Source organism: Martes martes, assembly GCF_963455335.1.
Source record: "Martes martes genome assembly, chromosome: 17".
Taxonomy (NCBI): Eukaryota; Metazoa; Chordata; class Mammalia; order Carnivora; family Mustelidae; genus Martes; species Martes martes.
Window position 1 is genome coordinate 33352441 of NC_137905.1, and position 17639 is coordinate 33370079.

The 17639-nt window shown below is 43.1% G+C and overlaps 1 protein-coding gene across 2 annotated transcripts in view; it reads right to left on the reverse strand.

Moving 5' to 3' along the window:
* Positions 1-6657: 6657 nt before the first annotated feature.
* Positions 6658-17639, reverse strand: part of LOC308358117 (uncharacterized protein C16orf78) — a 110972-nt gene continuing 99990 nt past the window's right edge. The window contains exon 5 of one of the 2 annotated variants that reach the window (XM_080828148.1): positions 6658-7218. In XM_080828148.1, the coding sequence (XP_080684274.1) occupies positions 6959-7218 (260 nt within the window). In that variant the 3' untranslated portion in view covers positions 6658-6958. The remainder of the gene's footprint in view (positions 7219-17639) is intronic. The other variant, XM_080828147.1, reaches the window with a different exon arrangement.

Below are 17639 nucleotides of genomic sequence, written 5' to 3' on the forward strand. Positions count from 1 at the left end.
TTTTTTTTGCCAGAGTTGACTATTTTTGGTAGCTAAATAAGCTGGGCTGGGCCAGCCACCTCCCTTCTCCCCATCTTCACAGCACCATCAACCATCACACCAATCACTGAAGGCCCCCCAAGTGCCTAGAACACATATCATTCGGTAAGCGCCCAACCACCGTGTCAAATAAATAAGAACCTAGAAATATGAATGATGCCAGGGCTATTTGTCGGGATTTAAATTTGTGTTTTTGTTTGCACCCTGGGAGAAGAATTTAAAAGCCTGAGAATTCTTTATGCTTGGTGCTCTGAATTTCTCCCTCCCTCCCCTACCTGCCCAGGGGCCAGCTGCTTGGCTCAGCACCTACAGGACTCTTCTCTTGCCAGCTCAGGGGCTGAAGGTGTCTGCAGACAGCCTGTGTGCCTTGGCGTGGTAGCCTGGGTGGTTGGAGGTGGGAAGTGGGGGGAGAAGAAGCATAAGCCATGGGAAAAGGAGCCAGCATGTCTGTGATGGAGTTGTATCTTCATTGTCAGCGTCCTGGAGGTGACGGGTCCTTCCTGGAAGCCATGGCTGTGTGGTCCTTCTCAGGAGGTGGGATCATAGCCTTGGGACCTCCTTGCAGAAATCCCTGAGCCAGCTTGGTGCAGAACCAAATAGAGCTTCCCATCTGTAGGGAACTTGGGCTTTTGCGGGCTGAGACCCATAGTGAGTCAACAGTGACCAGTGTAGACTGACAGCAGGGACAGGGAAACCTATATACCCCAGGGGACCACTCTGAGTTACAGCCCAGGATCTGGGGCTGCAACAGAGGGAACACCACCAATGATCGAAATTGAGTTTCCCGCCAGTCCAGCATGGTAGGGGCACAAAATCAGAGTGATGGTCATTTGGCTTAGGAAAATGTGCCATTCCTTTCACACCCAGGTTTGTGGAATAAGGCTCAAAGCTCCTGGCAGGAATTTTTCTTTTTGGTCTGCTTTGTTTATTATTGTCTTAGAGGGCCTAGTACATTGCATAACACACAATAGGTATTCGAGAAATATTAATGAATAAAGGCATACACAGAAAATAATGTATTGGGTGCCCACCAAATGCTAGAGATCTCTAGAAGCTTCCCTTAGATTCTTCTTTCCACAACTATCCTAGAAACTTGGTGTTCTTGTCCACATGTTCCTTCCTCCCTCCCTCCCTCCCTCTCCCCTTCCTTCCTTCCCTCTCCTGTTTCAGTTGTCCCCATGCATTTACACATGTTCATATACGCAGTGTGTTGTTTATAGGTATGTCTTTCTAGTTCGACGAAGGTTAGTGTGTCGCAGCTCATCCCACCACATTCTGCCGCCCACCTTCCCACGCATGGACGGCCCCAGCACCCCAGCATCTGTCAACACTGGGGGGAGATCAAAGAGATCTCCTGTGATGGAAATTCTTTGGACTATATACACGGGAGTGGAATGCTAGTCACTGCGATGTCTGTGTGACTTCACCAAGAAAGGCCACGACGGCCTGCACTACCTATTGGCGAGGCCAGAAGCTCCTTTATTCCCTTATCTGGGCCAACGCTGGCATTCCCCAGCTTACTAATATTTCCCAGTCTAATTAGGTGTAAAGTGATATACCTCATTGTTGTTTTAAATTGCACTTCTTGTCCCCATTTTGGGGAAAGAATTGAAGCTTCAGAGGAGTTACGTGCCCAGGGACCCTCAACTGGTGCATGCGTAGGTGGGCTTTGTCCATCGGCTCTGGGCTCAGGCTGGAGTCACCTGGGGCTCCGCTGCCCTTCACCTGGGCTTGACGCCTCTACCAGCGGCAGCTGGATAAGCGTGGGTGCAGGTCTTCTGCTGTGATCGAGCCCCACCTGGTGGCGCTGAGGGGGAACTGCAGCTGTGGAGGGGAAGGAGGAAGGGAAGGGAGGAACCCTGAACCACCTTCACTTTTGAGGCTCCTATTTTTTTTTTAAATAATTTTTCTAATTTTATTTTTTATCAAGATACAATTATCATATAAGTTATCAGCTTCTGGTGTGCAAGATACATTTTTTGGTGATGAGAAATTTCAAGACCCAAATATACTCAATCCCTAAATAAACAGCATGCCATTATTAACCAAAGTCATCATGGCTATACATCCCCAGGACTTATTTTTCTTATAACTGGAAGTTTCTACTCTCCCTGGCCAGCTTCACTGCGCAGGTGGGGGGAACCCAAAGTGCCTCACTTTTGAGGCTATTTCTGTTTTTAACAAACAAAACCAGAACTCTGGTAGTATACTTTTAAAATAATGTACTTTTTTTTTTTAAAAGATTTTATTTATTTACTTGATAGAGATCACCAGTAGTCAGAGAGGCAGGCAGAGAGGGAGGAGGAAGCAGGCTCTCCGCCGAGCAGAGAGCCCGATGCAGGGCTTGATCCCAGGATTGTGGGATCATGACCTGGGCCGAAGGCAGAGGCTCCAACCCACTGAGCCACCCAGGCGCCCCTAAAATAATGTACTTTTAATTAAAGTATGTACCTGCCTAAAAGGCATAAATCCCAAGTGTACAGGGAATGAACCTCACAAGTGAACACCTGTGTAGGCAACACTGCAGGTGTCCCTCCAGCCACGACATCCCCTCCTCCAGGAGCTGCCCGCTATCCTGGCTTCTAACTCGGTAGACTCATCCTGCCGGGAAGATTGCTGTATCCACGAACCATACAGTTGTTCCCTTTTGTATCTTGCTACTTTTTTTTTTTTTTAAGATTTTATTTATTTGACAGACAGAGATCACAAGTAGGCAGAGAGGCAGGCAGAGAGAGAGGAGGAAGCAGGCTCCTAGCAGAGCAGAGAGCCCGATGCAGGGCTCGATCCCAGGACCCTGGGATCATGACCTGAGCTGAAGGCAGATGCTTAACCGCCTGAGCCACCCAGGCAACTCTTGTCACTCTTTTTAGCCATTCTGGTGGATGTTAGTGGTGCAGCCTTGTTTTTTTCTTTTCGTCTGCATTCCTGAAAACTAACGAAATTTCTTACGTTTGTTGGTCACTTAGCTAAACACTTTCGCAAACTGCCTATGCAAGACTTTGGCCCACTTTTTGATTGAGTTACCTGCGTTTTTCATACTGATTTATAGGAGTTGAAAACAGGTCATCTGCATACGAGCCCTTTGTAGGATCTATATTCTCCCACTGGGGTCACTTGCGTTCTCGCTCTCTTACTGATGTTTTGAAGGGCAGATGTTCTACTTTCACTATAGTAGAATTTATTAATATTTTCTTTTATTACTGAGGCTTTTTGTGTTGTTTAAAATTTTTTGGCCCACCCCAAGGTCATGGAGATTGTCTTCTCTGTTTCTTCTAGAAGCTTTCACAATCTGCATCCATCTGGAACGGATTTTTGCATATGGCAGGAGGCGGAGGGTCGATACTTTTTTCCATATGGACATTTAATTGACCGGCCTGATTTATTGAAAAGATTGTCTTTTCCCCCACTGCACCACAGTGTCACCTTTGCCATAAACCAGGGGATTGTACCTGTGTGAGTCTGTTCCTGGCGTACGTGTGTGTTTCTGCTAGAAATGTAATCACGAGGCCGTTTCAGAGTTTATAAAATACTGTGCATAGTGTGCTGCCGGTGGTGCTGTCTGCCAAGGGACCCTGGCTTGGGGTTGCTTTTCAGTGGCCTTCCTGATAATTAAGGATGAATGTTCCTTTCTCAATGTTAGCTGTGAATCTTGGGGCTCACTGTAGGTTTATTTGGTCAGAACGTCAGGAAGCTGAGTTGAAGGTTCTTTGCGCTTGTGGAGTCCACACAGGAAAGCCCTCTGGACCCCAAGAGAGCACCCAGGGGGCCCTAGGATCTGGAGTGGGGCAGCGTCTCTCTTGTGTACTCCTTCCCCCTCTCTTTTGCTGTCTCTGCTGATGCCCAGGGGAAGCTTGCAACCCGACTCCGTGGGAGCACCTGGGGTCTGAGAAGTGAGGCTCCCACAGCAGCCCCCCACCCCGTGAGGGTCTGGAAACACCCAGCCGTCCCTTGAAGTTATGGCATTCAGCTCCCCACAGTCCTGCATGGGCAGGGGTGGGGTGGTGCATAAGACTTGAGGTGTGTGTCCCCCCCAACCAGACCCTCACCCCTTGCCCCTCCTGATGTCCCTCTGGGGACCCTGGGTCTTCAGTTCTCACTTCTAAGCCTGCTTTTCTAAGACGACCTTTCTACAGAGTCTTCTTTTGGTGGGAAGACGACCCGCAGTTTCCCCAGCGTTGGTTCTAACTTGGGTCGAGGACAAACGCTACATTTGCACTATGGTCCATGCAGTTCAGCCTTGTTTTCTGATGGCTACTGTCTAAAAGGGACGCCCCGGGTCTGAAGGCCTAGGCCTGGCATACCGGAGGGTGTCGTCTGGGGGCCGAGGGCCCAACAGCAGAGGGAGCCTGCGGTGACCTAGAGGGCCACGCTGGGGTTTTGGTTGAACACCTTTTTCGCATCTATCTCTCCTTCGACCATGTGGGGGTGGATGTCCACGTTCATGCCCGCGTCCTTGCATAGCTTCAGCAAGGTCCGAATGTTGTTCTTGGAGAGCCTCAGGTATCTGCACAAGACAGGGCCAGAGGGGTGAGCGGAGTGCGGAGTCACCGTCGCTTCGAACTTTATTGAAAAGAGCTCAGATTTAAGCACTGTGGGAGCTCTCACGGGAGCTGGCTCTGCAGACATTTCTGGAGCTGACAGAGATCCTATGGAAGAGTGGGACACCCCATAGAATTGGTGGGAGTTTTTATCGGTAGAACTCTTTTGGAAATTAATTTGGCAACAAATGTGCAAGGCACTGTCCCCGTCCCCGCAAGTCCCACCACCCCCTCAAAATTTCCTTCATTATCATTGACTCCGGAACTCCATTCGGGCCTTAGCTAATCCCAAGAGAAGTCAATGGAATGAAAAGGTGTATAAATAAATGAAAGCGTTCATTTCGGGGTCATCAACAACAGGAAAAGAGGAGATTCCATCAACTGGGGAGTGGTTAAGCAAATAATGGGATATCCATCTCAAGGATGCTTCTGCCAGCTTTGACACGGCACTGGGCAGAAGCAGGTGTCCTATGGTGAAGGTGACATGTGATGCCACGTGGGGAGGGAAGCAACTGTCAGCGCCCATCACTAACAGGTCTGGGTAACCTTAGGGATGCTGAGGCCTGGGCGAAAATACAGAACAGTGGCAAAAAAAAGCTGAGTAAGGTTGTAGGAAAAGGGAGTATTTTCTTCTTAATAATGCTCAAACTATTAAAAAAACAGGCCAGTGATTTAAAATCTTAGCTAAAATCCCACAATTCTGACTTACACTGGAGAGTGGAACTGATCCCTTCAACACTGTGTGGTCTAGAGAGTATATCTCCCGTCATATCCTCCGAGCTCCTTATTCTACCAGCGGCTTTGACCTTGTTCCCTGCTTTAGTCTAAGGGGGTGGGTCCCTTACTCAGGCCACCTGCTGGTTGGTTGCTTTGTTACAGATGATGGGGGAGGAGCTGCATACTGAAATAAGCTGGGTTTTCTACCCATCGGGAATGGTCTCCCTGTCCTTCAAGAGCTGCCTGTTGCTTACCTTTTTTTTTTTTTTTTTTTTTAAGATTTTATTTATTTATTTGACAGAGAGAGAGCACAAGTAGGCAGAGTGGCAGACAGAGGCAGAGGGAGAATCAGGCTCTCTGCTGAGCAGGGAGCCTGATGCGGGGCTCGATCCCAGGAACCTGGAATCATGACCTGAGCCAAAGTCAGTGGCTTCACTGATTGAACCACCCACGTGCCCCTTACCTGTTTTTACAGCCATCTGACACCCCACTCCCAGCCTCATGTCTGGACAGCCTTTCTCTGACAGCACCAGGCAGGGTCTGCTACTTCCCCTTCTGCCCAGCCCAGCCCTGGAGGGTCTCACACACAGGCACACATCAGCACTCACGAAGATCCCATTCTGGACAATTTCATCTTTTCCTTGGATGTTTTTCTAATGGCTCGTTGGATGCCATCTCTCCAAATATTCTCTCCCCGCCCTTGCAGGGTAGGGGCCCTGTCCAAATCTCTTGTCTGCCCACCATGAAGCCCAGGTAGGCCGTCGGCTGGCCAGAGTCATGAGCAGCAGTCTGTCAAACTGAAAGCCATCGTCAAAGTCATCCGTCCACGGAAAGGTCAAGCAAGAAGCCCCCTTTGGCTGGGGGGTGGGGGGCTGCCATTCACCCACCCGTCTCTCAGCCAGTCAGTGAGCAGAGCAGACTTGGTAAGTGAGGTCATGGGACGTCAGGCATCTGAGGCCATCCGACACCTGCGGAGGAGCTCACTGCTGCTCTGTCTACAAGGACACCCAAGATATTCTGTTGTCTGTTTCCTCCTCTACTAAAGTTTCTGAGCCTTGTCCTTCACCTCTTTACAGTAAAGGCTAGCACCGGGTTTGGAAGGGGCCCTTGAATTTGGGGATGGAAATCGGCAGGTCTTGATAAAGAAGACAGAGAACACGTGAGAAGGAAGACCTCTGGTAGGGGCAGTAAATACTAAACGGCTTCACACTCTGTTCATAGTGCCTCCGGGAGTTTAAACCCCCGCACGCGCAGCAGATGGCCACCCGGGATGGTGGCGAGGACCACAGGCAACTCCACACCGCGGTGTGAAGGCTCTTAGGGGGATTTCCTGTTAAAAATAGGCCACAGACAACGCATTCTTTCTTCTTGGATCATAGTCATGGTTTCTATTGTGAAACGTATGGAAATATTGGAAGGGTGGTGCCAGCGTCCAAACACGTGGTACCCAAATGTTGTGCCCATCCCAGAGCTCGTCCACTAGCGGGTGAGGCTACCGGCAAACCCAGAGGCTTCAGCCCCGGAACGGCCCTTCAGGACACAAAGACAGAGCCCACTCCTGCCATCGCCGCTGCCCTTCCCTGGCCCAGGCTCAGCCCAGGTGTCTGCGGCAGAAGGAGATGACCAAAGCCTATCCCCGCCCGCGCCCCGCCCACCAGGGCCGCTCACCGGCAGCTCAGCACCTCCTCTGGCTTCAGCACCCTCACCAGTTCCACCTTGGGCTCGGCGCCCTTCTCCATGAGGCTCTTCAGCTTGCGCTCGTAGGAGATCTCAGTGGACCTGCTTAGTACCCAGTCCCTCAGGAGGGTCGACCTCCGACCGAAGACAGGCGTTTCCTGCAGCAGGGGGTCCAGGATGCTCTGGCGGTGATAGGGCAGGGACCGCTGAAGGGACTCCAGGGCGATTGCATCCTTGATGTCGAGGTCTGCAATTGGACAGATGTCAGCAGGGAGTTAGATCTGCTGGAGGGGAGAGACAGGACGGGCAGGAAATGGGGGAGGCCTGCCAGACAGCCTGAGGTAGGGGGTCTCTTCAAGGCTTTGCAGGCTCTTCTCCGCATGGGCTTAATTCTCGCTCATCTTGACGTCCCTCCTTTCTCGCTGCCTCCTCGGCTCTCTCCCTTTCCCTCCTGTCTTCACCCCCTTCTCTCCATCTTCTCTTCTCTCCTTCCTCACCTGAAGGAAGCCTCTGCTTGGAGGAGGTAGGGGAAGCTAGCAAAGATCAACTCCGAGACGGTTTTTTGTTTGTTTGGTTGGTTGGTTGAGATGAGGTTTCTAAAGGAAAAACAATTTATTGGATTAAAGGGGAGAAAAGTATTGCCAGCAGGATGAACAGCATGTGCAGGTACGAGGGACAGCATGTCCAGGCATGAGGAATGGCATGTACAGGTGTGAGGAACAGCATGTCCAGGCAGGAGGAACAGAATGTCCAGGCATGAGGAATAACATGTGCAAGCAGGAGGAACAGCAGGTACAGACAGGAGGAACAGCATGTGTGGGTGTGAGGAACAGAATATGTAGCAGAAGGAACAGTATGTGCAGGTAGGAGGAACACCATGTGCAGGTAGGAGGAATAGCATGTGTGCATATGAGGAACAGCATGTGCAGGCAGGAGGAACAGCATGTGCGGGTGTGAGGAACAGCATGTGTGGGTGTGAGAAACAGCATGTGCAGCAGGAGGAACAGCATGTGCAGGTGTGAGGAAGAGTATATGTAGGTAGGAGGAAGAGCATGTGTGGGTGTGAGGAACAGAATGTGCAGCAGGAGGAACAGCATGTACAGCAGGAGGAATAACACATGTGGGTGTGAGAAACAACATGTGCAGCAGGAGGAACAACATGTGCAGGCAAGAGGAACAGCATGTGTGGGTGTGAGGAACAGAATATGCAGCCAGAGGAACAGCATGTGCAGGTAGGAGGAACACCATGTGCAGATAGGAGGAATACCATGTGTATGTATGAGGAACAGCATGTGCAGACAGGAGGAACAGCATGTGCAGGTGTGAGGAACAGAATATGCAGCAGGAGGAACAGCATGTGCAGGTGCGAGGAACAGAATGTGCAGCAGGAGGAACAGCATGTGTGGGTGTGAGGAACAGTATATGCAGGTAGGAGGAACAGCACATGTGGGTGTGAAGAACAGCATGATGTGCAGGCAGGAAGAATAGCATATGTGGGTGTGAGGAACAGTGTGTGCAGCAGGAGGAACAGCATGTGAAGGCAGAAGGAACAACATGTACAGGCAGGAGGAACAGCATGCACAAAGACACAAATATATGAAATGAAATGGTGAGTGTCTGATGTTATCCAAATATGGAGTTTGTACTGAATTAAATACTGTGAGGGCTAGTGCTTGGAGAACTTAATTTTTTCTTCTTGCTAAATGTACCACTAAGTATTTTATAGATTTTTACTGATAAGAATGGTATGTTTTCTTCCCATTTCCATTTAAGTATAGAAAAAAGACTATTGTGTTACAATGTATATTTTTCTAGTTAGAATTTCTTGAATTTTATAGATATATAATCATATCAGGGGAAAAATGAAAATATCTTCCTCCTAACATTTAGAAAAATTATGTACTCTTCTTGACATATTGCATTTGACAGACTTTCTAACACAATGTCAATAATGATGATAGCAGTCATGCCTCATTTTCTTCCTGATTTTAATTAAAATAATAAGCATTTCATAATTTAGAATGATACTTGCCACTATTTTTGGTATGTTTTATAATATTAGGAGCTTAATTCTTAATTTACATTGAGTTTTTATTAGTAATAATTGCTTGATTCCACCTTTTGCTTTTCTGTCATTTACTGACATGCTCATATGGTTTTTCCTTTACTTTATTGATGGAATAAATTATGTTCTTAGATGTTCTGATAGTGATAACCTAACCATTCCTAACCTGCTGTAAGAAATCTTATTTGTCATTAAATCCTCCCCTGAAACTAATACTACACTATGTATGAACTAACTTGAGTTTAAATAAAATCTCAAAAGAAAATAAATAAATAAATAAATAAATTTCATCCTCTCAAAAAAAGGAAAAAAAGAAACCCCATTTTGTCATGGGATGTTATTAATTTCATACATTGATATATTTTCATATATTTGGTTTATTTGCTAAAAATTTTAATATATTCTTTTGCATATTCTATTTTCATATATTTCATATATTTGGTTTATTTGCTAAAAATTTTAATATATTCTTTTGCATCTATATTACTTTCTTGTAAATATTTTAACATTGTGCTTCTGATGCCTTGTTGGATTAATACAGAAGTGTATGTGTTTTATAGGTCTGGAATAGTTGAAGTGACATTGGGATTATTCATTCTTGAAAAGGTAGATAGAACCTGGTTTGAAGCCTTTTGACCTGGTGACTTGTTCAGTGAGAAAGTGTCAACTGCTTTCAATTTTTACTTCAGAAATTGCTCTCTTCAAGTTTATGATGTCAATTTTAATAATTTATTGTATGAGAGGAAATGATCTATTTCTTCTAGGTTTTCAAATACATCAGAGAGAGATGCTTCTAGTATTCTGTAATAGCTCAGTTAATGTATTTCTCATCTTCCCTTATGTATTCTTTCTCATACCAAATCTTGTACATTTTTGTCTTCTTTTTTTTTTTTAAAGGTTTTATATATTTATTTATTTATTTAAGCATGAATGAGGGGAGGGGCAAGGGAGAGGGAAAGGGAGAGAATCTCAAGTAGACTCTCTGCTGAGCACGGAGCCTGATGCAGGGCTTGATCTCATGACCCTGAGATCATGACTCGTGCTGAAATCAAGAGTCAGAAGCTTAACTGACTGAGCCAGCCAGGGGCCTCTTTATTCTTCTTCTTAACAATGGTCATGAGGAGTTCATACTATTCATGACTTGCTTTTTCAAAAAGCTAGCTTTGGATTTAGGATGTAGCCTTTTAACTAGTTTTTATCTTGTGTTTCATTAATCTCAGCTGGAATTTAATATATGAAAGCTCTCTTTTTCATATCAGTTATTTCTCTTAAAGTATTGTAAATAATAAATTGTTTAAAGTATTCATTTTTTTCTTTTTTTGCATTATAAAGACAAGAATTATTAATTTTAGTTGTTACTATAAATTTTCTTCTGAGGATAGATTCTGCCTTTGTTCCCATAGGTAAGAAACAGGGTTATTTTCATGAGTTTTTTTTTTTTTCCTCTCTGATATAGGGTATTTTAGGAGTGCATTTCTTAATTTCTGACTGTTAAGTTGGGAATATCTTTTAATTTAAATTTTATTTCTAATTATTGCTTTAGGATAATGTAGGTTGCCCTAAAATCTTAATTTTTTGGAAGTTAATGTTTTCTCAGCTGTGAATAAGTAGATGAGATTTGTGGATATTCTTTAGCCACATAAAAATGCGTTCTTTATTCAAATATGAAGTCATGTCTCTTTGATTCTCAAGGAGGTATATCAAAACCTCCCACTATAACTTGTATTTTATTAGGTTCTATTTGCAGTTCTCAATAATTATCTATTTAGCTACTATATTTTTGGTATGTGCAGGCTTATGATTATTTATTCTCTTTAACATTTAAAAAATCCCTCTTTTACCCTATATGTTTCCTTTAGCCTTAATTCCACCTCCTCTGCTTGCATTTCATGCTTCCTCTTGGTCTACCCTTTTGTTTTCAATCTTCCTATATTAAACCTGATTTTTTCTTAATGGCTAACATTTTTTTTTTATTAACATGTAATGTATTATTTTCCCCAGAGGTACAGGTCTGTGAATCGTCAGGCTTACACACTTCATAGCACTCACCATATCACATACCCTTCCCAATGCCCATAACCCAACCACCCTCTCCATACCCCCCTACCCCCAGCAAACCTCAGTTTGTTTTGTGAGATTGAGAGTCTCTTATGGTTTGTCTCCCTCTTGATCCCATCTTGTTTCATTTTTCCTTCCCTACCCACCAAGCCCCCAACTTTGCCTGTCAAATTCCTCATATCAGGGAGATCATATGATAATTGTCTTTCTCTGATTGACTTATTTTGCTCAGCATTCTACCCTCTAGTTCCATTCACGTTGTTGCAAATGGCAAGATTTCATTTCTTTTGATGGCTGCATAGTATTCCATTGTATGTCTATCTGTCTATATCTATATATGGATATATAGATGTATGACATCTTCTTTATCCATTAATCTGTTGATGTACATTTAGGTTCTTTCAATAGTTTGACTATTGTGGACATGGCTGCTATAAACATTCGGGTGCACATGCCCCTTTGGATCACTACATTTGTATCTTTAGATAAATACCTAGTAGTACGATTTGTGGATCATAAGGTAGCTCTATTTTCAACTTTTTGAGGAACCTACATGCTGTTTTCCAGAGTGACTGCACCAGCTTGCATTCCCACCAACACTGTAGGAAGGTTCCCCTTTCTCTGCATCCTTGCCAGCATCTGTAGTTTCCTGACTTGTTAATTTTAGCCATTCTGACTGGTATGAGGTGGTATCTCATTATGGTTTTGATTTGTATTTCCCTGATGCTGAGTGATGTGGAGCACTTTTTCATGTGTCTCTTGGCCATCTGGATGCCTTCTTTGCAGAAATGTCTGTTCATGTCCTCTGCCCATTTCTTGATTGGATTAATTGTTCTTTGGGTGTTGAGTTTGATAAGTTCTTCATAGATTTTGGATATTAGCCCTTTATCTGATATGTCATTTGCAAATATCTTCTCCCAGTCTGTCAGTTGTCTTTTGGTTTTGGTGACTATTTCCTTTGCTGTGCAAAAGATTTTGATCTTGATGAAGTCCCAATAGTTCATTTTTGCCCTTGCTTCCCTTGCTTTTGGCGATGTTTCTAGGAAGAAGTTGCTGTGGCTGAGGACCAAGAGGCTGCTGCCTGTGTTCCCCTCAAGGATTTTGATGGATTCCTTTCTCACATTAAGGTCTTTCATCCATTTTGAGTCTATTTTTGTGTGTGGTGTAAGGAAATGGTCCAGTTTCATTTTTCTGCATGTGGCCGTTCAATTTTCCCAACACCATTAGTTGAAAAGACTGTCTTTTTTCCATTGGACATTCATTTCTGCTTTGTCAAAGATTAGTTGACCATAGAGTTGAGGGTCTATTTCTGGGCTCTCTATTCTGTTCCATTGATCTATATGTCTGTTTTTGTGCCAGTACCATACTGTCTTGATGATGACAGCTTTGTAATAGAGCTTGAAGTCTGGAATTGTGATGCCACCGACTTTGGCTTTCTTTTTCAATATTCCTTTGGCTATTCGAGGTCTCTTCTGGTTCCATATAAATTTTAGGATTATTTGTTCCATTTCTCTGAAAAAAATGGATGGCATTTTGATAGGGATTGCATTAAACATGTAGACTGCTTTAGGTAGCAAGGACATTTTCACAATATTTTTTCTTCCAATCCATGAGTGTGGAACATTTTTCCATTTCTTTGTGTCTTCCTCCATTTCTTTCATGAATACTTTATAGTTTTCTGAGTACAGATTCTTTGCCTCTTTGGTTAGGTTTATTCCTAGGTATCTTATGGTTTTGGGTGCAAATGTAAATGGGATCGACTCCTTAATTTCTCTTTCTTCTGATTTGTTGTTGGTGTATAGAAATACAACAGACTTCTGTGCATTGATTTTATGTCCTGACACTTTACTGAATTCCTGTAAAAGTTCTAGCAGATTTGGAGCAGAGTCTTTTAGGTTTTCCACATAATTTTCCACATTAATTTTTTTTTGTTGTCTAATGGCTGAGACTAGGACTTCTAGTACTATGTTGAATGGCAGTGGTGATAATGGACATCCCTGCCATGTTCCTGACCTTAGCAGAAAAGCTCTCAGTTTTTCACCATTGAGAATGATATTTGCTGTGGGTTTTTCATAGATGGCTTTGATGATATTGAGGTATGTACCCTATATACCTACACTGAGAAGAGTTTTGATCAAGAAAGGATGCTGTACTTTGTCAAATGCTTTTTCAGCATCTATTGAGAGTATCATATGGTTCTTGTTCTTTCTTTTATTAATGTATTGTATCACATTGATTGATTTGCGGATGTTGAACCAACCTTGCAGCCCTGGAATAAATCCCACTTGGTCGTGGGGAATAATCTTTTTAAGGTACTTTTCGATCTTGTTGGCTAGTATTTTGGTGAGAATTTTCACATCTGTGTTCATCAAGGATATTGGTCTGTAATTCTCTTTTTTGATGGGGTCTTTGTCTGGTTTTGGGATCAAGGTAATGCTGGCCTCATAAAATGAGTTTGGAAGTTTTCCTTCCATTTCTAGTTTTTGGAACAGAATAGGTGTTAATTCTTCTTTAAATGTTTGGTAGAATTCCCCTGGGAAGCTGTCTGGCCCGGGGCTCTTGTTTCTTGGGACATTTTTGATGACTGCTTCAATCTCCTTACCGGTTATGGGTCTGTTCATGTTTTTTATTTCTTCCTGGTTCAGTTTTGGTAGTTTATATGTCTCTAGGAATGCACCCATTTCTTCCAGATTGTCAAATTTGCTGGCGTATAGTTGCTCATAATAAGTTCTTATAATTGTTTGCATTTCTTTGGTGTTGGTTGTGATCTCTCCTCTTTCATTCATGATTTTATTTATTTGGGTCCTTTCTCTTTTCTTCTTGATAAGTCTGGCCAGGGTCTTTTTGATCTTACTAATTCTTTCAAGGAGCCAGCTCCTAGTTTCATTGATTGGTTCTATTGTTCTTTTGGTTTCTATTTCATTGATTTCTGCTCTGATCTTTATTATTTCTCTTCTCCTGTTGGGTTTAGGCTTTCTTTGGTGGTCTTTCTCCAGTTCCTTTAGGTGTAGGGTTAGGTTGTGTGCCTGAGACCTTTCTTGTTTCTTGAGAAAGGATTCTATTGCTCTACACTTTCCTCTGCTTTTGGAAAGGACTGCTTTTGCTGTGTCCCACAGATTTTGAACAGTTCCGTTTTCATTATCATTTGTTTCCACGAATTTTTAAAAATTCTTCTTTAATTTCCTGGTTGACCCATTCATTTTTTAGTAGGATGCTCTTTAGCCTCCACATATTTGGGTTCTTTCCAACTTCCCTCTTGTGATTGAGTTCTAGCTTCAGAGCATTGTGGTCTGAAAATATGCAGGGAATGATCCCAATCTTTTGGTACCAGTTGAGACATGATTTGTGACCCAGGATGTGATCTATTCTGGAGAATGTTCCATGTGCACTAGAGAAGAATGTGTATTCTGTTGCTTTGGGATGGAATGTTCTGAATATATCTGTGATGTCCATCTGGTCCAGTGTGTCATTAAGGCCTTTATTTCCTTGTTGATCTTTTGCTTGGATGATCTGTCCATTTCAGTGATAGGGGTGTTAATGTCCCCTACTATTATTGTATTGTTAATGTGTTTCTATTAATTGGCTCATATAGTTGGCTGTTCCCATGTTAGGGACATAGATATTTAAAATTGTTAGATCTTCATGTTGGACAGACCCTTTGAGTATGATATAGTGTCCTTCCTCATCTCTTATTATAGTCTTTGGCTTAAAATCTAATTGATCCGATATAAGGATTGCCACTCCAGCTTTCTTTTGATGTCCATTAGCATGTTAAATTGTTTTCCACTCCCTCACTTTAAATCTGGAGGTGTCTTTGGGTCTAAAATGAGTTTCTTGTAGATAGCAGATTGATGGGTTTTGTTTTTTTATCCATTATGATACCCTGTGTCTTTTGATTGGGGCATTTAGCCCATTTACATTCAAGGTAACTACTGAAAGATATGAATTTAGTGCCATTGTATTGCCTGTAAGGTGACTGTTACTGTATATTGTCTCTGTTCCTTTCTGGTCTACTACTTTCAGGCTCTCTCTTTGCTTAGAGGACCCCTTTAAATATTTCCTGTAGGTCTGGTTTGGTGTTTGCAAATTCTTTTAGTTTTTGTTTGTCCTGGAAGCTTTTTATTTCTCCTTCTATTTTCTTTCTTTCTTTCTTTCTTTTTTTAAAAAGATTTTATTTATTTGACAGAGGTCACAAGTAGGCAGAGAGGCAGGCGGAGAGAGAGGGGGGGAAGCAGACTCCCTGCTGAGCAGAGAGCCCGATGTGGGGCTCGATCCCAGGATTCCAGGATCATGACCTGAGCTGAAGGCAGAGGCTTTAACCTACTGAGCCACCCAGGCGCCCCTCTCCATCTATTTTCAGTGATAGCCTAGCTGAATATGGTATTCTTGGCTGCATGTTTTTCTCATTTAGGGCTATGAATATATCATGCCAGTTCTTTCTGCTCTGCCAGGTCTCTGTGGATAAGTCTGCTGCCAATTTAATATTTTTACCATTGTATGTTAGAGACTTCTTGTCCAGAGCTGCTTTCAGCATTTTCTCTTTGTCACTAAGACTTGTAAGTTTTACTATTAGATGACATGGTGTGGACCTATTTTTATTGATTTTGAGGGGGGTTCTCTGTGCCTCCTGGATTTTGATGCTTGTTCCCTTTGCCATATTAGGGAAATTCTCTACTGTAATTCGCTCCAATATACCTTCTGCCCCCTTCTCTCTTTCTTCTTCTGGAACCCCAATTATTCTAATATTGTTTTGTCTTATAATATCACTTATCTCTCGAATTCTCCCCTCGTGGTCCAGTAGTTGTTTGTCTCTCTTTTGCTCAGCTTCTTTATTCTCCATCATTTGGTCTTCTATATCACTAGTTTTCTCTTCTGCCTCATTTATTCTAGCAGTAAGAGCCTCCATTTTTTTATTGCATCTCATTAATAGCTTTCTTGATTTCAACTTGGTTAGATTTTAGTTATTTTAGTTCTCCAGAAAGGGCTTTTATTTCTCCAGACAGTGTTTCTCTAATATCTTCCATGACTTTTTTGAGCCCAGCTAGCACCTTAAGAATTGTCATTCTGGGAATGCCTCGGTGGCTCAGTTGGTTAAGCGGCTGCCTTCAGCTCAGGTCATGATCCCAGCATCCTGGGATCAAGTCCCGCATCGGGCTCCTGCTCAGCAGGGAGCCTGCTTCTCCCTCTGCCTCTGTCCGCCACTCTGTCTACCTGTGCTCACTCTCTCTGACAAATAAATAAATAAAATCTTAAAAAAAAAAAAAAAAGAATTGTCATTCTGAAGTCTAGATCTGGCATATTATCAATGTCTGTATTGATTAGGTCCCTAGCCTTTGGTACTGCCTTTTGTTCTTTTTTTTTTTTTTTTTTGTTGTTGGTGAGTTTTTCCAGCCTTGTCATTTTATCCAGATAAGAATATATGAGTGAGGGAATAAAATACTAAAAGGGTGGCAAAGACCTGAGAAAAATGTATGCTAACCAAATCAGAAGAGATGCCAAATCAGGGGGAGAAGAAAGGGGGTAAAATGAAATTTTAAAAAATTATATATATATATATGTGTGTGTGTGTGTGTGTGTGTGTGTGTATACACACACACATTAGACTGGTGAATAGAACAAAGCCACCGTCTTGATTTTGGGTGTATTTTGGTCTGTTAGAAGAAACTACCTCCCAAAATTTTAAAGGAAGAAAAACTTATATCTATACAAAAATAAGGGTAAACACAATGAAGGGATGGAATATGACTGTAAAGATGAAAATTTTAAAAAAATCCTAAAAAAGGAATTGATAAGATAAGTTGGTTGGAAAAAGAAAGAAAAAGAAAGTGGAGAGAATTTGCTCAGGCTGGAGAATAGAACAAAGCCCTGTGCTAGATTTAGGGTATATTTTGATCTATTAGAAGAAATTGTATCCCAAAAATTTTTGAGGAAAAAACTCTATATGTATACAAAAAATAAAGTTAGATACAATGAAGGATAAAATGTGACTATAATAATGAAATTTTAAAAAGATTTTTTTAAAGAAAGGTATTATTAAGATAAACTAGTTAAAACACGTTAAAAGAGGAAAAAGTTAAAAAAATTAGAATAAGAAAAAAATAAAATTTTAAAAAGTTAACTTTGAAAGACTAAAGGATCATTGGAAAAAAGCCATGAATTCTATGCATTGCTTTCCCTTAGCTCTGGAGTTCAGTGTTCTCCTTGATCAGTGAGCTTGGTCTTGGCTGGATCTTGCTGATCTTCTGGGGGAGGGGCCTGTTGCAGTGATTCTCAAGTGTCTTTGCCTGAGGTGGAATTGCACTGCCCTTGCCAAGGGCCAGGCTAAGTAATCTGCTCAGTTCGCTCTTTGGAGCTTTTGTTCCCTGAGCACTTTCCATTGAGCTCTGGAGGACGGGAATGAAAATGGCGGCCTCCCAGTCTCCAGCCCAGAGGAGCTGAGAGCTCAGGGCCCCACTCCTCAGTGCGCCCTCGAGAAAAGAGCCCAATCACTCCTGTCTCCCTGGTCTCCGGCTGCTTTCCGAGCTCACCTGGCCTGTGACCAAGTG